Source organism: Elephas maximus, chromosome 11 (genome assembly GCF_024166365.1).
Source record: "Elephas maximus indicus isolate mEleMax1 chromosome 11, mEleMax1 primary haplotype, whole genome shotgun sequence".
NCBI lineage: Eukaryota > Metazoa > Chordata > Mammalia > Proboscidea > Elephantidae > Elephas > Elephas maximus.
This window is the reverse complement of record NC_064829.1, coordinates 92,940,005-92,959,477: the sequence shown is the minus strand read 5'-3', so window position 1 is coordinate 92,959,477 and position 19,473 is coordinate 92,940,005. Positions and strand designations below refer to the sequence as shown.

At 52.2% G+C, this 19,473-nt stretch overlaps 2 protein-coding genes across 7 annotated transcripts in view; one reads left to right on the top strand and one right to left on the bottom strand.

Annotated features, from left to right (window-relative positions):
- The window catches only part of TFPT (TCF3 fusion partner), a 37,312-nt gene that overhangs the window by 10,925 nt on the left and 6,914 nt on the right, over nt 1-19,473 (bottom strand). For 2 of the 6 annotated variants that reach the window (XM_049900342.1, XM_049900343.1), the window contains exon 2: nt 1,856-2,114. In XM_049900342.1, coding sequence (XP_049756299.1) covers nt 1,856-2,110 — 255 coding nt within the window. In that variant the 5' untranslated portion in view covers nt 2,111-2,114. Of the gene's footprint in view, nt 1-1,855; nt 2,115-2,455; nt 2,470-2,605; nt 2,988-19,473 lie in introns of those variants that run through there. The other 4 variants (XM_049900345.1, XM_049900346.1, XM_049900341.1 and 1 more) reach the window with 4 other exon arrangements.
- On the top strand, nt 3,090-18,389 carry PRPF31 (pre-mRNA processing factor 31). The gene is made up of 14 exons (XM_049900338.1): nt 3,090-3,185; nt 3,860-4,044; nt 4,169-4,229; nt 4,705-4,788; nt 6,036-6,133; nt 7,241-7,347; nt 8,731-8,900; nt 9,612-9,769; nt 12,801-12,890; nt 13,683-13,810; nt 13,909-13,981; nt 15,800-15,928; nt 16,022-16,120; nt 17,945-18,389. The coding sequence occupies exons 2-14, from the start codon at nt 3,868-3,870 to the stop codon at nt 18,068-18,070; spliced, it is 1,500 nt and encodes a 499-aa protein (XP_049756295.1). The 5' UTR covers nt 3,090-3,185; nt 3,860-3,867; the 3' UTR covers nt 18,071-18,389.

Genomic DNA, 19,473 nt, shown 5'->3' with positions numbered 1-19,473 from the left:
AGAGATCACAACAGAGGATCCTGGACAGAGCTGGAGAAAATGTAGAACAAAATCTAACTCACAAAAAAGAAGACCAGACTTACTGGCCTGGCAGAGACTGGAGAAACCCTGAAAGTATGGTCCCTGGACAACTTTTTAGCGCAGTAATGAAGTCACTCCCAAGGTTCACCCTTCAGCCAAAGATTAGACAGGCACATAAAACAAAACAAGACTAAAGGGGCACACCAGCCCAGAGGCAAGGACTAGAAGGCAGGAGGGCACAGGAAAGCTGGTAATAGGGAACCCAAGGTCGAGAAGGGAGAGTGTTGACAAGTTGTGGGGTTGTTAACCAATATCATAAAACAGTATGTGTACTGTTTAATGAAAACCTAGTTTGTTCTGTAAACCTGCATCTAAACCACAATTAAAAAAAAAAAAATATTACATTGGGCAAATCTGCTGCAAAAGACCTCTTTAAAATGTTAAAAAGCAGAGATGTCACTTTGAGGACTAAGGTGCATCTGACCCAAAGCATGGTATCTTCAATCGCCTCATACGCATGTGAAAGCATATGAATAAGGAAGACTGAAGAAATATTGATGCATTTGAATTACAGTGTTGGTAATGAATAGTGAATATACCACGGACTGCCAGAAGAATGAACAATCTGTTTTGGAAGAAGTACGGCCAGAATGCTCCTTAGAAGTGAGGATGGTGAGACTTCATCTCATTTACTTTGGTCATGTTATCAAGAGGGACCAGTCCCTGGAAAAGCACATCATACTCAGTAAAGTAGAAGGTCAGTGAAAAAGAGGAAGACCCTCAATGAGAAAGATTGACACAGTGGCTCCAACAATGGGCTCAAGCGTAACGATGACTGTGAGGATGGCACAGGACTGGACAGTGTTTCGTTCTGTTGTACTTGGGACTGCTATGAGTCAGAACTGACTCAATGGCATAACCATGGTTGACCATTTGGTCTCATACAGGTGGTTTTTTAAAGCAGCACAGTACTCACAGGTGATATTCTTTATTTTGTGACCCAATCTGTTACTTAGCTAAAAGGTGACCTCAGGGACTAGTTTTGGTTCAAGGTTTAAAGACTATCTCAGAGCAACAGTCTTGGGGAGTCCTCCACTCTCAACCAGTCTAATAAGTCTTGTTGGATTTTTTGTTTGTTTGTTTTGAGAGTAAGATAGAACTATCAATAACTTTCAAGCAGGAGAGGGACAGAATCATGTCTGGGTGTTTGAAAGACTCTCTGAAGCTGGTCTCCTGGAAGGGGAGAGGCTGGAGGCCAGGCAATGAGGGAGGAAACTGAAGCCTGAGCCGGGTAGGAGGTAAGGAGATGAAGAGGAGGGGACAGATTTGAGAAGCAGGAAGGAAGTGACAATTGAGCCAAATCTTAGAATAAAGACAAGTTTGTTAGACTGGATACTATGGAGCCTCACAGCTCTGCCTACCCTAAGATTTGGAGAAGCTGCCCTGAGCTCTCCACCAGGGAGTCCCAGGAAGGTGGGCCTGTACCTCCATGTTCTGAGGGGCTGCGTTGTGGTTAAAGAATGGGTACAGGTTCATGCTGTCTGCCTTCAAATCCCAGCTCCACTTGGGCAAATGCTTTAGTTCCTGTGAGCCTGTGGTCAGTGGAGAGCATGAGACGCACTGTGCAACATCAGAAACAATCTGGGTTGTCAGGAAAGCTCCTAGAGGAGACAGCTCCCCAAGAGAGTCTTGCATAGTGTTGAGAAAACGAATAATGAATGAACGGGTAAATGAAAACTGGAAGGAAGGCTGGACATGTGGACAGGTGGGGACGGAGAGGAGGTGGTAACTTAGGCCAGGGGATCCCAAAACCGGGGGATCCGCACTCACCTACCTGCTCGATCTCCCGGCAGCGCCGACCCAGTGCCTGGTACTTCCTACGATTTAGTTCCCGCTGGCGCCGCCGCCGGCCTCGGGCAGCCTCTTCCTCCTCATCCCGCTCCCGAAGCCCCGAGCCGCCCAGACCACCGGACACAAACTCTACTTCGGTTTCTAGCTCGCTTTCCAGGATGTGGCCGCCAAACAGCGGTGGCAGCGCCAACTCCGAGCCTGGCGGCGCTGAGAACTCCTCAAAGCCCACGGCTGCCATGGTCCTGTAGGGCCAAAGGGGGTCAGGGACCCAGGACTTCAGGCACCCAGCCCTCCTCCCTCAAACCCCGGAGGCCGGGGCCCCAGCCCCCGCTTCCCAGGCCCCACAGAATTCGGGTCCCCAACCCCTCCTCCCAGGATCCAAGAGTCCAAGTCCATCTTCCCCCAAGACCCAGGCGAACTCAAGACCCTAATCCCTCAGATCCAGGGGTCCGGACCCCCAGGCTCTCCTCCCTCAGGCCTAGGGGTCCCATCCCCCAGCCCGCTCCTCTCTCAGACTTAGGAGTCCGGGCCCCCAGCCTTCTCCCCCAGGATGCTCGAGGGCAGACCCCAGTTCCTAAAAAACCTCTGGGCGGCGGGGAGAGGGGATAGATTTTTAATAGTTGCATGAACTACAACTCCCGTCAGCCCTTAGGGTAAAAGCGCAGAAGGTTACATATTTGCAGCTGCAGTGTCTTTTGGAATTGTAGTTTTTCTGAACGGTTCAGCCACTTACCCTTCTCTCTGTTCCAGCTCCATCTCACTCTCGCTCCGGGCGCCCCAGGCTTGGGAACTTCCGACCCCTTCAAACCTCTAGCTCAAGGCGTTCAAAAAACTACCTGTCCCATCAGGCTTCGCGGCTAAGGAAACCGGGCCCGAAACCCGATGCCTCCTGGGAGTTGTAGTTCCCTATTTCCGGTTTCGCTCCCACACCACCACCACTTCCACCTCCACCCCGAGTCCCTGCTTGAATGTCTCGCTTTCCCGTCTAACGCCACCACCAGTCTTCTGAGTTGCCACTCTCGTTTCGACACCCTGTCGTTCGGCCACGGCGATCCTCCGCTTACCAGACCCAGTCCACGGCGAGCCGTGAGCCTGCTAAGCCCCTTTCCGCATTCCCGCTCTACCCCTTCTGAGCCCCGCAGCTGCTGCTGCTAATAAAGTTGTTGTTTAAAACGCAGCGGGAAACGTCACCGTAGGTGGCTAAACAGACGGTAGCTTTGCTCTCGAGAACGCGAGTGTGCTACGTCATCAGTGAGCGCCGACCGCTCTTGGGAGGCTTGTTTTTTAGAAACAGTCGTTTGAGGAGAGAAAAGGTAGGTATGATGAAGAGGAGGGGAAGCGGGAGACCAGACTTCTGGGTCTTGAGAAGGAAGTGTGGAAGGAGAGGGGCGGGTGTTTATAGGTTGCTTGATTCTTTATAGATTGCTCTTTGGGTAAGTGCTCCTGCGATGCTATAGCCCTGGGAATATGGTTGGAGCAAATATTGTTCCCTGCCCACTTAGGCCTTTGCTTAATGCCTTGGGAGGTAGCCTTAATCAAGTAGTCACTTAAGTAATCACAAATGTATGACGTGCCTTGGGGTAGAAGACACACAGGGCGTGTGGTGTGTGGTTCAGGGAGGTGATTTCATAGTTGCAAAATGAGACCTAAAGGCTGAGGAGGTGTTGGGTAAGTAGAGAGGGAACAGGCATTTTGTTGTGTGCCATGGAGTCAATAACGACGCACAGTTCTACTCAGAGTAGAACTGCCCCGTAGGGTTTCCTAGGCCTTAATCTTTATGGGAGCAGATCGCCAGGTCTTTTCTCTCACAGAAGGGGTGGTGGGTTCACACTGCCAGCCTTTTCCCTGTTGCATCATCAGGGCACCTTCCTATGTGCTGGGATGATAAAGAAGGAACAGGGCCTCCTGAAGGAGAATCCCCTCCCAGCAATGTGAAAGGATTTGGACTGGGCAAGGTTGTAAGGAATTCTGCTTTTCCTGCCCACAGGCCTCGGGATGTCTCTGGCAGACGAGCTCTTGGCTGACCTCGAGGAGGCGGCTGAAGAGGAGGAAGGAGGAAGCTATGGGGAGGAAGAAGAGGAGCCAGCAATTGAGGATGTGCAGGAGGAAACACAGCTGGACCTTTCTGGGGACTCAGTCAAGAGCATCGCCAAGCTATGGGACAGCAAGATGGTGAGAAGGCCACAAGGCTCGCAGGCAGACTCTAAATAGAAGTTCCTGGGAGGGGCCGATGGGGGCAGGAGCACTTTCTTTGTGAAGATTCCTGGCGTCTGATCTTACTTTCCCTCCCACACAGTTTGCTGAGATCATGATGAAGATCGAGGAGTATATAAGCAAGCAAGCCAAAGCTTCAGAAGGTAATTTCTCTTCCCCGTCCACCCTCCTGTCAGACCCCTTGGCTCTTGCTGCTTGTGGCATGAAAACTCTATGGAGCAATTCTGCTCTGACACACATGGGGTCACACACTAGTTGGAATTGACTTGATGGTAACTGGATTTTAGTTTTAGGTCTGGGTGTAGAAGGAGGAGAACAGGGGGAGGCGATAGCTAAAGGGTGCAGGGTTTCTTTTCATCGTAATAAAAGTATTCTAAGATTGACTGTGGTGATGGTTGTATGTATCTGTGAATGTACTAAAAACCATTCAATTGCACACTTTAAGTGGGTGATTGATGGTGTGTGAATTACTTGTCACTAAAAGTTGTTTAAAAAAATCTAATTTGGCCTCTGGTTTACCATTCTGCTTCTTCCCTCCAGCTCACCCCAGTCTCCCTGCGGTGGAGGAGTGGGGGTGTTTAGAGTCACACTCACACCCACGCTATCTTGTCTTCACAGTGATGGGCCCAGTAGAGGCGGCCCCTGAATACCGGGTCATCGTGGACGCCAACAACCTGACCGTGGAGATCGAGAATGAACTGAGTGAGTGCCAGGAGAGGCCAGTGAGGAGGGCGGTGGCCCCCAAACCTTCCCTCATCCCCAAATGAGGGAGACAGGCAGGAACCTGGGCCACTTCCTCCACCGGCTTCTCCCAGGGTTCTGCTCTCAAGCCTCTTGTATTAGCAGGTTCACAAGCCCGTCATAATGGCAGCTTCACAAGCCCCTCATATTAGCTAGAATGTAGGTTCTGCTGTTGTAACAGGGTGGCTTAGACAAGAGGGAAGTGGCTTTTCTGATCACATAAAGTCTAGGTGAGCTATTCCAGCCTGCACAGCTTCTTGACCACCTGTGGAGCCCAGGCTCTTCTGACTTGTTGGTTGGCCATGTATTTCATGGTCCAAGGTGACTGCTCCACCTCCTGCCAGCACCTCCACGTCCCTACCAGCAAGGCATGGGAGAGGAGAGAAGGGCACAGTTATTAGGGGTGTGATGCAGATTCTGGAGAGGTCCTGTCTGCCAGCTCCTAAGTAAAAGAAACCAGTCACGGGAGACCATGGCGGGAAAGAGGATTAGAACCTCCGTTAGCCCTGTAGCCAGGTGTGGCTCACTCCTATCCTCTATAACAATCCCACAAAGAGAATGTCCTTCAGGTTACCTCAGCTTCCTAAAGCTTCCTGCCATCAGATGCTTCCCTACAGGCCCTAAGCACATCACACAGGTTGCTTCAGCCCATGTCTTGTGGACCAGGATTAACCCATGTGGCCACTCTGGTATTAAGGGCACGAGACAGTGGTGACCCAGTGGTAGAATTACCATCCTCCTTCTGGGAGACCTGGGTTCAGTCCCTGGCCAATGCACCTCATGCACAGCCACCACCCATCTGCCAGCAGAGGCTGGTATGTTGCTGTGGTGCTGAACAGGTTTCAGCGGAGCTTCCAGACTAAGACAGACTAGGAAGAAAGGCCAGGCATTGTACTTCCAAAATCCAGCCAATGAAAACCCTATGGATCACAATGGTCCAATCTGCAACCAATCACGGGGATGGCTCAGGACTGGGCAGTGTTTGGTTCCTTCGTGCATGGGTCGTCACAGGTCAGGGGCCAACTTGCTGGCAGCTGATAACAGCAGTATGAAGGGCAACCGATAAATATAGCCTTCATCCTGGGTGTCCGTCTACCCAGCTAGAACTCAGGGGCGCAGTTCCTAAAAGAAAAAGGGGAAGCGGATGCTGGGACACCAGCAGAGCCTGCCCCGCCTCACCAGACCCCTCCTCTCCCTGTGCGCCTTAGACATCATCCATAAGTTCATACGGGATAAGTACTCGAAGCGATTCCCCGAGCTGGAGTCCCTGGTGCCCAATGCGCTGGATTACATCCGCACAGTCAAGGTGAGCGGAGGGGAGATGGGGTGGGGGGACAGTGGGCTGCAGAAGAACCGAGGCTTCTTGACCGCCACCAGCCTGTAAGGGAGACAGGGCCCCACTCTTGGCTTCTCCCCTTACCAGTTGCCGTGAAGTTAATTCCGACTCACGCGACTGTGTGTGTGTCAGGATACAACTGTGCCCCATACGGTGTTCTTGGCTGTAACCTTTACCAAAGCAGATTGCCATGCCTTCGTTCTGTGGTTCTGCTGGGTGGGTTTGAACCACCAGCCTTTAGGTTAGTTGTTGTTAGGTGCCGTCAAGTCGATTCTGACTCCTGGCAACCCTATATGACAGAGTAGAAGTGCCCCATAGGGTTTCCTAGGCTGTAATCTTTATGGAAGCAGATTGCCAGGTTGTTCCTCCTGTGAAGTGGCCAGTGGATTCAGACTGCTAACTTTTTGATTAGCAGCTGAGCACTTAACCATTGTACCACCAGCTCTCCTTTTTTAGGTTAGTAATCGAGTGCAACCTTTTATACCGTTCAAGGACATTATTTACAGGTACAAGGGTTAGGATTTCAACTTGTGTTTTTGGGGAACACAGTTAAATCCATAACCGGACCTTCAGGGTTGGGGATTTTAGTTTCCTTGTGCTGCAGTAGTACAATCCCACAACATGGGCGGCTTTAAAGAGCAGAAATTTATTCTCTTACAGTTTTCAGAAGCTAGAAGTCCAGATCAGGGTATTGGCCATATTGATTCGTTCTGAGGGCTCTGGTGGCTGCTTGTAACCCTTAGCTTGTAGCTGCGTCTTCCTCCTCCCGTGTGTGACTGTTTCCTTGCCTGTCCTCCTCTTTCATAAGACACCAATTGTACAGGATTAGGACCCACCCGACTCCAGTGTGTTGTGTTTAACTGACAATATCTGCAAAGACCCTAATTCTCCAAACAAGGCCACATTCAGCAGCTACAGGAGTTAGGGCTTCAACGTATCTTTCTGGGGGACACAGTTCAGCCCATAACAGCATTCTGTGGGCAAGTCCATAGAGGATTTAAGTAGAGGGGGTCAGGTTCGAGTGAAGACAGTTTCCACACCCCATCCTCTGCCCGTCTCCTCATCTCTCACCCCCAGGAGCTGGGCAACAGCCTGGACAAGTGCAAGAACAATGAGAACCTGCAGCAGATCCTGACCAACGCCACCATCATGGTAGTCAGCGTGACCGCCTCCACCACCCAGGGGTATGTGCACAGCAGGGAGAAGGACCCAGGGCCTGCCTCAGACCCACCTACCAGGCAAAGACAGTCTGGGGATTCTAGGGTCTCAGTCTCAGGAGGACAGCTCAGTTCTGTTCTACGTGTGTTTAGCTGGGCTCGAAGGGTCCCACAGGGAATGAGGGAGCCATCTCACCCGAAAGGAGCCTGTAGTCTCAAGGGGTGAGGCAGAGAGTAAACATGTAGTTACAAGTGTTCCTCGTATGGAGTCCCTGGGTGGTGCAGATGGTTAACACTCTCAGCTGCTAGCCGAAAGGTTGACAGTTGAAGAGGCATCTTGGAAGAAAGGCCTGGTGATCTACTTCTGAAAGGTCATAGCCATTGAAAACCCCGTGGAGCATAGTTCAACTCTGACACACACGGGGTCGCCATGAGTTGGAGTTGACTGGACGGCAACTGGATTGGTTTTTTGGGTCCCAGTATGTCTTCCCTGCGCCCCCCCCCCCGCCCCCCCGCCGTTAGAATGAAAGTTCCCATGTGGGCAGGGATTCTGTCTGTTTTGCTCACTGCTGTGTGCCTCATAAATAACACAGAGGCCGACACCACCCAGTCTGCACTTTTTGGGGATGGGGGAATGGGTGTGTGATTGGACAGGGCCGTGGGCTAATGATCCAAGTGACTACTGTGTGCCAGGCATGCACCTGCCTTAAAGCATCTGCTGTTTCCTCAGCTGGAATGCTGTGCCCCCGGCATCTGCATTGCTTGCTCCCTTGCCTTCCGAGCCCCCTGTTCAAAATTGCAGTCCATCCCCGCCCCTGCCCCCACCCAGCGGTCAGGTATTTGGGGGGTTCCTGCTGTGTGTCAGGTTGGAGATTTGAATCCACCCAGTGGTACCATGGAAGAAATGCCTGGCAGTGTGCCTCACTAAAGAGTGTAGCCAAGAAAATTCAATGGAACTCAGTCCTACTCTGTGACACTTGGGTTCACCATGAGTCGGAATCAACTCGATGGCACTGGGTTTGGTTTTGGGTTCTTGGTGCTATGTGTAAGGCGCTGGTCCACTGGCCAGGATCACAGAGGAGGGAGGCCAGGCCTAAGGTAGCCAGGTCATCTGTCCTGGGGCATACAGCCAGGTTGTAACCCACGTACACGTGTTGCACATAACACACACAGGAATACATGTGCATACACACATATATACACAGGTATACACGCATGCATACACGTGCATACATGTATGTCTGTGTCCATGTGCACAAATGCACACATGTACAGGCGCACATACATGCAGATGCACACACGTGCACGTGTGCACACACACTGAGGGGTAGGGCATCTGACAGCAGTGAGATGGGACACCTGAGAGGGTGGCCAGGGTCCATCCCACCCATACCACGTGCCCCCCCACAGGCAACAGCTGTCGGAGGAGGAGCTGGAGCGGCTGGAGGAGGCCTGCGACATGGCCCTGGAGCTGAACGCCTCCAAGCATCGCATCTACGAGTACGTGGAGTCCCGCATGTCCTTCATTGCACCCAACCTCTCCATCATCATCGGAGCTTCCACTGCTGCCAAGATAATGGGTGAGGCCTTGGGGCCGGGCATGGGTGTCGAGCAGCATCCCCCGCCGTGATGGTTTGTCCCCTGCAGTGGTGTCTGGGGTAGGCTGACTTGCTGTGTGACCTCGGGCAAGTCATGCCCTTTTTCTATAAAGCAGGGTATTTGGCCGGGGCCCCAGCACTGCATCTCTCTTGCTCTTGCCTGTTGTCTCTCCTTGTGCTCACAGAGTCTGAATAGCCTGCTTTTCGTGCCGACAGGCAGAGAAAAGGATGCAAACTCTGACCTTGTTTCTGTCCCCAAATAATGAGCACAGCTAGGGGCAAACAGGCAGTAAAGGAGGGAGGTGGGGTGGCCACAGGAAGAGCAGGGCTCCTCCCTTGGTGGGCAGATCTGAGGCAGCTCCTGGCTCTGCTGTGGGATTCTTCGAGGTGGCCTCAGGATTGTAAAGTCAAGCCCTGAGCCTCCATTTTCTCTGCAAGACTGGGATGCTGATCCTGACTGTGTTGTTTAAGTGGCTGGGTCTCCCTGCCCCCAGGACTCTCAGGCACGTGGCTTCCCCTATCTGAACCATGTCTGAATTTCCCCCTCTGAAATGGGACATCTGACCTGCCTCTCGAGGCCGCCTCAAATCAGGGATCCAAGCACAAACTTGAGTTAAAGTGTACAGCACACAGCAAGCCCCCAAGCATGCCCCATGGTTCTGACCCGACCCTTCCCTGTCGCTCCTGCTGCAGGAGTGGCTGGAGGCCTGACCAACCTCTCCAAGATGCCCGCCTGCAACATCATGCTGCTTGGAGCCCAGCGCAAGACGCTCTCCGGCTTCTCATCAACCTCTGTGCTGCCCCACACGGGCTACATCTACCACAGCGACATTGTGCAGTCCCTGCCCCCGGTGAGCCACCCACCCCTTCGTGCTGTGAGCCTTCGTCCTCCACCTTGTCTGTCCTTGTCCACTGTGCCACTAACAGCCTGGTCACCAAAGGCCGTGTGTGTTAATCTCTGTCTTAGTTATCCAGTGCTACCATTATAGAAATAGCACAAGTGGGTGGCTTTAACGAATGGAAATTTACTTTCTCTCAGTTTAGAAGGCTAGAAGTCCTAATTGAGGGCACTGGCTTAGGGGGAGGCTCCCTCTTTGTCGGCTCTAGGGTAAGGTCCTTGTTTCTTTCAGCTTCTCCAGCCCCGGCATGCCTCGGTTCTTTGGTGATCTCCACACAGCATCTGTCTTCCCCCCATTAGTGCTTGTGTCCTTGTTTCATCTGTACTTTTCATAACTCAGAAGTGATTAGGTTTGGGGCACACTATACTATACTGATATGGCCTCCTGAATGTAACAAAGAAAACCCTCTGCCATGTGGAATTACACATCCATGGGTGGGTTGTTGTTAAGTGCCCTTGAGTTGATTTTCTGCTCATAGCAATAGAGTAGAACTGCCCCGCAGGGTTTTCTAGGCTGTAAATCTTAATGGAAGCAGACTGCCACATCTTTCTCCTGTGGAGCAGATGGTGGGTTCGAACTGCTGACTTTTCAGTTAGCAGCCAAGCACTTAACTGTTGTGCCACCAAGTCTTCTTTCCACAGGCATAGGAGTTAGGATGGAGCCTTGGTGGTGTAGTGGTTAAGCGCTCGGCTGATAATTGAAAAGTCAGCGGTTCGAACCCACCAGCCGCTCCTCAGGAGAAAGATGTGGCAGTCTGATTCTGTAAAGATTTATAGCCTAGGAAACCCTATGGGGCAGTTCTGCTCCATCCTACAGGATTGCTGTGAGTTGGAATTGACTTGATGACAATGGGTTTTTAGTGGTTAAGATTCTAACACGTGTTTTGGGGGGACGCAGTTCAATCCATAACACCACGTGAGCCTGAGTTTGTCACCCTGCTGTGCACCTCAGCCCCTCACCTGTGAAAGTGACAGCAGTGATCAGGATCCTGGGGAACAGGGTGGCATGGGGCATTGCAACAAGGATGCTGGAGCCAGGCGGGCAGGTGCTGGAGTTCTGGCAGCGCCACCTACCAACTGGGTGACCTCGGGCAAGAGGTGTGAGTGCGCTGTGCCTCAGTCTTTTCGTTTGCAGATTGGGAGAACAGCACCTGCACAGGGTATGGCAGGGACTCAGAGTGTGGGGAACACCAAGGTCAGGCCCAGCACATGGTAAGCATTATCAGTGTCAGCTCACAAGGCTGAGGCGTCCCCAAACCATGCTCAGGTTCAGTGGTTCACTAGAAGGACTCACTGAATTCATGGACAGCTGTCATGCTCACTGACAGCTATTATGCTCACAGTTTACGATTTATTACAGGGAATGGGTGTCATGCTGTTGTTAGGTGCCGTCGAGTTGGTTCCAACTCATAGAAACCCTGTGTACAACAGAACACTGCCCCTGGTCCTGCACCATCCTCACGATCGTTGCTGTGTTTGAGCCCAGTGTTGGAGCCACCGTGTCAGTCCATCTCGTTGAGGACCTTCCTCTTTTTCACTGACCCTCTACTTCACCAAGCATGATGTTCTTCTCCAGGGACTTGTTCCTTCTGATAACATGTCTAAAGTATGTGAGATGAAGTCTCGCCGTCCTCACTTCTAAGGAGCATTTTGGCTGTACTTCTTGTGAGACAGATTTGTTCATTCTTTTGGCAGTCCATAGTAGAGTCGATATTTTTTGCCAGCACTTTAATTCAAAGGCATGAATTTTTCTTTGGTCTTCCTTATTCACTGTCCAGCTTTCGCATGCTTGTGAGGCGATTGAAAATACCATGGCTTGGTTAGCTGCACCTTAGTCCTCGAAGTGACATCATTGCTTTTTAACACTTTAAAGACATCTTTTGATTTGATTTGCCCAGTGCAGTACATCATTTGATTTCTTGACTGCTACAGATTAAAATCAACAGAGGGAAGAGACACGTGGAGCAGGGTCCAGGAGGGGTCCAAATGCAGTGCTTCTGTTGTCCTCTCCTCCGGGAGTCAGGACACATCACTGTCCTGTATAGATGTGTGACAGCATGCGTGTAGTACTTCCTGCCAGGGACGCTCACCCGAGCCTCTGTGTCCAGAGCTTTATTGCGGCTCCCCCGTTAGGCATGACTGGTTAATTGATTTCCCACATGGTTGGCTGCATGACCCCAAACTTGCACCTTCCATCACATGGTTACTCTCTGGCTACCCCAGGCAAACAGACCACCTCCCAGGAGTGGAGGGTGAAGGCCTGACCTCTTTTTGAGCAAAGTTAAATCCTTTACTACACATACCTGCTACTGTATGTCACCCCCTCTGTCATCCCCCTCATTACCTCCATTATCCCCCTTGTAACCCCTCTTCAGCCCCCTTTTCATTCCTCATCACCCCTCTGATTACCCCTCTCTTTACCCACCATTACCCACCTCGTCACCCCCCGTCATCCCTGTCATCACCACCCTCACCCCCCTGAGGGTGGTGTGCAGTAAATGAGTTCAGGGGACCCTGGTGCACATCGGGCCTCACCGTTCCTCCCATTGCTTCTCACCAAGCGCCTCCCCTCCTCAGCTTGAGAGTGTCTTCCATACATCTCAGGGTTGGATCAGGCACAGGCCATAGACATCATAGGTCTGCAAGGGAGTCTCAGCGTGGTTAAGAGCTGGGGCTCCAGAGTCACAGACAGGCTGACATTGGAATCCAGCTCTGTCAGTGAACAACGCTGTCGCCTGGGCAAGTGTCTGCCCCACCCCCCACCCCTGCTCTCCCTCTGCTTTCCATGAAGTGGGGATACGAGCACTTCTCCCACGGGGCTGGCGGGAGGACTAGGGGAGGCATGGCTATAAAGCCTCCTTCCTAGGTCCCGGGATCAAGTCTGCTCTGACGACCAGGAGCAGCCGCTGCTGTGGTGATTATGCCTTCCGTCCATCCGTCTGTCTGGGTCACCCAGGTCCCACCTCCCTTTTCTGTTGCCCCAGGACCTCCGGCGGAAAGCAGCCCGGCTGGTGGCTGCCAAGTGCACGCTGGCAGCGCGCGTGGACAGTTTCCACGAGAGCACAGAGGGGAAGGTATGAGGCAAGGATGGAGGGGAGGGGGCCCGTCCCATCTGTCCACGTGAGTCTGTGGTCTCTCTGGCGGGAGCCATGAGCAGGGAACCGGCCAGGAATAAATACTTGATAGGACAAAGGCTAGTGTGTCCAGTGGGAAACCAGTTGCTATGTATTTGACCTTGACTCATGGCAACCCCATGTGTGTCAGAGTAGAACTGTGCACCACACAGTTTCAGTGGCTGATTTTTCAGAAGTAAATTGCTAGGCCTTGTGAGGCGCCTTTAGGTGGACTCAAACCTCCAACCTTTGGTTAGCAGTTTACACCACCCGGGGACTCCATACACCTCCTGTTGTTAGTTGCCATCAAGCCTCTTCCAAGTCACGGCTACCCCATGTGTGCAGAGTAGGAATGCTCCATAGGGTTTTCAAGGCCGTGACTTTTCAGAAGCAGATTGCCAGGCCTTTTGAGGCAACTCTGAGTAGACTCGAACCTCCAGCCCTTCAGTTAGCAGCTGAGTGCATTGACTGTCTGCACCACCCACGGACTCCTGTGCTGTCTGAAGGGGCTGTTAAATATTCAGTGGTTGTGTAGATGGTTGTTGTGTAGACCAGACCTTCGGGGTGAGGTCTGAGCTCGTTATGGGAGTTTGAAAGTCATTGGGTCATAGGTGGGACCTGGAGTCTTGCGAGGAGATGAGGCAGAGAGGAGGAGGGCCCAGAGGCTCAGGAGGAAGTGGGCGGAAGGACCGATGGATGAAGGAAGGCCTGTGTAAGGGGCTGCAGGAGCCTCTTCTCTCGCCCCTCCCCCAGGTGGGCTATGAACTGAAGGATGAGATTGAGCGCAAGTTTGATAAATGGCAGGAGCCTCCGCCTGTGAAGCAAGTGAAGCCGCTGCCTGCACCCCTGGACGGGCAGCGGAAGAAGCGCGGCGGCCGCAGGTGAGGGCCCGGGGGCCAACGGCAGAGGAGAGGGTCAGGAAGGGATGGGGCTCACACCCTTGCCACCGGCTCCCTGGTGCCTTCCTACTTGTCTCCAGGTACCGCAAGATGAAAGAGCGGCTGGGGCTGACGGAGATCCGCAAGCAGGCCAACCGCATGAGCTTTGGAGAGGTCAGATCCCTTTCTTTGACCTACGCTCCCACCAGGAAGCCTTGGTTGTCCTCTTTCCCACCCTACCAGTCCTGCGTCTCCTGCTGCGATCCCTCCTCTCCATCCTATAATCCCGGCCCCTCCCTGGCATCCAGCCATTCCTCTTCTCACTCATCCAGCCCCCAAGGCTGATTTTTTAGAAGTAGATCGTCAGGCCTTTCTTCTGAGGTACCTCTGGGTGCACTCGATTCTCCAACCTTTCAGTTAGCAGCCGAGCACATTAACCATTTGTACCACTCAGGGCCTCCCAATATATAACTAGTACTTTATAACTAGTATTCATAATCTAGAAAAAACATTTAGTGGGGGCATATGCGTGTGGGCTACCACCAGTTCCTGTCTGGTCGACTCCGACTCATGGTGACTCCATATATGCAGAGTAGGACTGCTCCATAGGGTTTTCAGGGCTGTGACCTTTCAGAAGCAGAGTGCCAGGCCTTTCTTCCAAGGCATCTCCGGGTGGACTTGAGCCTTAAGACTTTCGGTTAGCAGCCAAGCGCATTCACCATTTGCGCCACCCAAGGACTCCTGTCCCATTTGAAGGGGTTCTTATATCCAGAGGTCATGTAGACAGTTATAAAGTCAATTCAGAGCCCACCTCGCTCCCCGGCTCTAAGCCGTCCTGTGGCTTCCATCAGCCCGAGTGTCTCAGCCGGGCATCTGAGGACAGTTGGGATCTGGCCTGCTGGCCTCTCCTCTCTCCCCTCCCTGCCCTTTCGTGTGTCCTGCTCTACGGCTTGACTGGCTCCTCGCTGTGCCCATCTGCACATTGCTGTATCAGAACCAGAGAAAGAGAACCAATAGGGGTGATGGGTGTGTGTGGAGACCTGGTGGTATAGTTGTTAAAGCACTCAACTGCTAACCAAAAGGTCAGCAGTTTGAACCCACCAGCCACTCTGTGGGAGAAAGATATGGCAGCCTGCTCCCATAAAGATTTACAGCCTTGGAAACCCTATGGGGCAGTTTTACTCTGTCCTATAGGGTCACTATGAGTCAGAATCGACTTGATGGCAACGTGTGTTTGGGAGAGAGAGAGACAGAATCATGGGGGCTGACAAGTCCAGAATCCACAGGTTAGGCTGCAGGCTGAAAATCCTAGCAGTCTTGAGTCCCAAATCTGTAGGGCAGGCTGGAAACTCAGGTAAGAGTTGATGTTGGAGTCTTGAGTCTGAAATCCACAGGGCAAGCGGCTGGCTGGACACTCTGGCAAGATTTCTTCATCACAGTCTTGAGGCAGAATTCCTTTCCCTCCAGGGAACTTCAGTGTTTGCTCTTAAAGGCTTTGATTGATTGGATCAGGCCCATCCGCATTATCACTGGTCATCTCCAAGTGCACACATATAATTAGCCTTCGTGGTTCCCACCCCCATGCTTCACCCTGCTGGTGTCTTCTTTTCTTACCTAAGCATCTTACTGGTCCTGCAAGACCTAGCTCAGACCTCATCACCGAAACCTGTCCTGATCCTTGACAACCCCCTTCCACATACGTATAAGAGAAAATGGCCTCTCTCAACCCGTAGCTTAGGGAGCAGCAACTGTATTCGACTTCTTGCTGGGTCCGCAGCACCCCCTAGTGCACAGGGTCCCCAGGGCTCAGCATGGCTCACGTGCACAGATAACCCTAAGCAAGGGTTACCTGTGTGGGTAATCGAGGGTGGCTCTGGGACCAGTTGACTGAGTGAGTTGTAGTTGGGCTTCCAGCTGGTGGGGGTGGCCAAGTGGCTAGTGGAGAAAGGGGCCCAGTAACTCATCTCCAGGACATTTCCCCCCTCCCCCCAGATTGAGGAGGATGCCTACCAGGAGGACCTGGGCTTCAGCCTGGGCCACCTGGGCAAATCGGGCAGTGGGCGTGTGCGGCAGACACAAGTGAACGAGGCCACCAAAGCTAGGATCTCCAAGACACTGCAGGTATGGGCTGGGTCCAGGTGGAGGCTGGGGGTGAGGTGGACACTTGGGGTGGACAGGCCCAAACCCCTGCCCTCCCCTCCTCTCTCCCCTCAGCGGACCCTGCAGAAGCAGAGTGTGGTATACGGTGGCAAATCCACCATCCGGGACCGCTCTTCGGGGACCGCCTCCAGCGTGGCCTTCACCCCACTCCAGGTACTCCTCCAGCCCCCACCAGCCTCCTTGGAAATTCACTGCCCCTCCCCAGGCTTCTGCTTCTGTACCTGGACTACAGGAGTCCCTGAATGGTACAAATGGTTAAGTGCTCGGCCACTAACCAAAAGGCTGGTGGTCTGAACCCACCCAGAGGCACCTTGGAAGAAAGACCTGGCCGTCTGCTTCCGAAAGGTTGCAGCCATGAAAACCTTATGGAGCAGTTCTACTCTGCACACGTGGGGCTGCCATGAGTCTTGATCTCCTGGATGGCAACTAATAACTACCCAATTTAAAATCTGAACCCTGATCTCCTACATCTCCTCATCCTACTTCCTTATTTCTTTTTTTCCATAGCATTTATCTCCTAACATACTAAAAGAGTCCCTGGGTGACGCAGATGGTTAAGCACTTGGCTAGTAACCAATGGGTTGGTAGTTTGAATTCACTCTGAGGTGCCTTGGAAGAAAGACCTGGTGATCTACATCCAAAAAATCATGGAGCACAGTCGTATCCTGCACACATGGGTTGCCATGAGTCGGAATAGACTCAACGGCAACTAACAACAACAACCAGTAAAGTAGGTGTTGTGCAAGTAGCACCCTCACACGGTTGTTGTGGTGTGGCACACGGGCATGGCACGGTTCCTGGCCCTGAGTGAACACCCAAAGACAGCAGAGGCAAGAGGCGGTGAATGGTCCTGAGTACCCATCCATAAAACAGGGCTACTCTTTCTCACATGACTGTGAGGAATAATGAGCCCATTTACTCAGTCAGCAGGTATTTGTTGAGCACCTACCTACGATGTCCTAGGCACTGTTCAAGGTGCTGGAGATATGGTCCTGAGCAAAACAGACAACAAGCCTCAATTCTCATGGGTTTACTGGAGGCAGGCGACGTATAAATAAAATATGTTGCTTGTTAAAAAACCAGTTGCCATTGGGTTGATTGCAACTCATGGCAACCCATGTGTGTCAGAATAGAACTGTGCTACATGAGGTTTTCCATGGCTGACCTTCCGGAAGTAGATCATCAGGACTTTCTTACAAGGCACCTCTGGGTGGACCAGAACCTCCAAACTTTCGGTTGGCAGGGGCTCCATATATGGTGAAGCCTGTGAGAGCCAGAATGCGACAGGACTGCCTTGTTTTCCTGGGTCTTGCAGGTTTTGCGCCTTTGACAGGGTGCAGGCTTACCACTTTTCTGTCACCCTCTATTAGTGGAAAGTGTTTGATTTTTCCTTCTCTGACAGGTCTCCACCTTACACAAGTTCTGGCTTTTGCAGGTTTTACTGTAGTATATTTGAGGTTGTTGACTGCTAAAGAGAGAAAGAAGGGAGATAGGGAAGCAGATCAGTGGAGGTTTCAGTGTTGGTGTGGCCAGGGAGGGCCCCGATGAGAAGCTAAGAATGACTGCATTGAAAATATTTAGGACGGTGCTGACCACATCATCAGCACCCAGAATTGGTCTTTGTTATTGTGGGCAGTGCTGATGTTAATTTGCTCTGGGACTCTGTTTTCTCATCCAGAAACTGAACATGATCAGCTATTCTCAGACTTGGGTGTTTTTAGAATCACCTGGGGAATGTGTTAAACATTTACATGCTCAAGTGCCCCACCCCCATCCCCAACCCTCTGACTCAGTCTTCCAAGGTGGGGGACACGGGGACAAGTAAACCACTCTCATGTCCCCCGAATCCTGAGATCCATTTAAACAGGCCTGTTGGGCTCTGAAGATTCATGATTCTCCTACTGAGTGGGGGCAAGAGGCCCCTGTTAGACTCCAGGCAGTCTCCCCACAGTCCCATCTCCTTCTTCCCTTGCTTAGGGCTTGGAGATTGTGAACCCACAGGCGGCCGAGAAGAAGGTGGCTGAGGCCAACCAGAAGTACTTCTCCAGCATGGCCGAGTTCCTCAAGGTCAAGAGCGAGAAGAGTGGCATCATGTCTACCTGAGGAGCTGCCCCTCCCCCCCCAGGAGCCACCCACCCAAGGGACACAGAGGCCAGGCCCTCTTTGAGGGGTCGGGATCAGGGATGGGAGGTCCTGGCAGGGAGAACCTGCACTCCCATCATCCCCTGCCCCGGCCGTTGTGCGGGGACTGTCCAGGGAGGGGTCGGCAGAGGTGTGGACCAGTCTCCCCAAGAACTGAGGGCGCTGCCCGACTTGGGGGCACAAGTGGTCTCCATCCTGCCTGGTATTTTGTTTCATTTTGTTAAACTGAGAAAGGAGATGCTTTTGGAAAAACTGCAATTAAAAACCACCAGGATCTGTCCTCAGAGAATGCTCACTTGTCAAACACCCAGGAGGAGTCCAAGTGACAAGGTTTTATGGGAAAGAGCTTGGGCGTTCCATCAAGGTGGCACCTGGACCAATCCTGGCTGGGACATCCACGTCATGGGAGCCCAGGAATAGGACAGCCCTCTGTTTCTAAAGCCCTGGGTGGACTTCAGTTCGTTTTGATATCCATGCAGTATGGCCAGTGTGAGACATTCAACGCTGGTGGGCCTCAGCTGGTGTCACCCCCTGGGCAGGTGGCCTTGCTTTTCCAAACCTCCATTTCCTCATCCATAAAAGATGGTGATAATCAACACTTGCACCATCAGACGCTTGTGAGGGTGCAACGTAATGCCCAGAAAGCTCTTAACGTTGAGCTCACCACCTGGGCCCAGCACCCTATTGCCATCGAGTCGATTCTGCTTCCTGGCAACCCTGGAGGACAGAGTAGAACTTCCCTAGGCAGGGGCTGATTACCCAGTTAGCAAGATAAGCAGAAGCTTACTTGTGCTTAAGATTAGGAAGTAAACTCCTGCTGTCCTTGCTGACTGGGTGATCCACCCATCAAGAATTGTAAATTTGAAAAGAGGCTTTGATTCTATAGGGAGGTGCTGTGGGGTTGGGAGAGAGACAGGTGCCAGGCATACCTAGAGGCAGAATCTTTGTGTGGTGAAAAAATGTGGAATTGTTCACTGCACATGCTCTGCTAAGCAAGGTGAGCACTGTGCTTACCTTGACTATCAGTTAATCCACCCCTGGCTATAGGGTTTCCAAGGCTGCAGTCTTCACAGAAGCAGACTACCAAATCTTTCTCCCACGGAGCAACTGGTGAGTTCGAACTGCTGGCCTTTCGGTTAGCAGCTGAGCATTTAGCCAGTGTACCACCAGGGCTCCTTGGGCCCATTAACAGCTGTTGTTATTTTTTAACACATACTTGTTGAGTTCCCCTTGTTTAACCTAGCCCCAACCCTGGGTGAAGCAGGCAGGCTTCCTGCCCTTGTTGGAACTAATTGCTGTAAAAGTTTGTTCCAGGTGAGCAAAAGAACCCCCTCACTCCCAGCCAAGTCCACCTTGGGAACTGG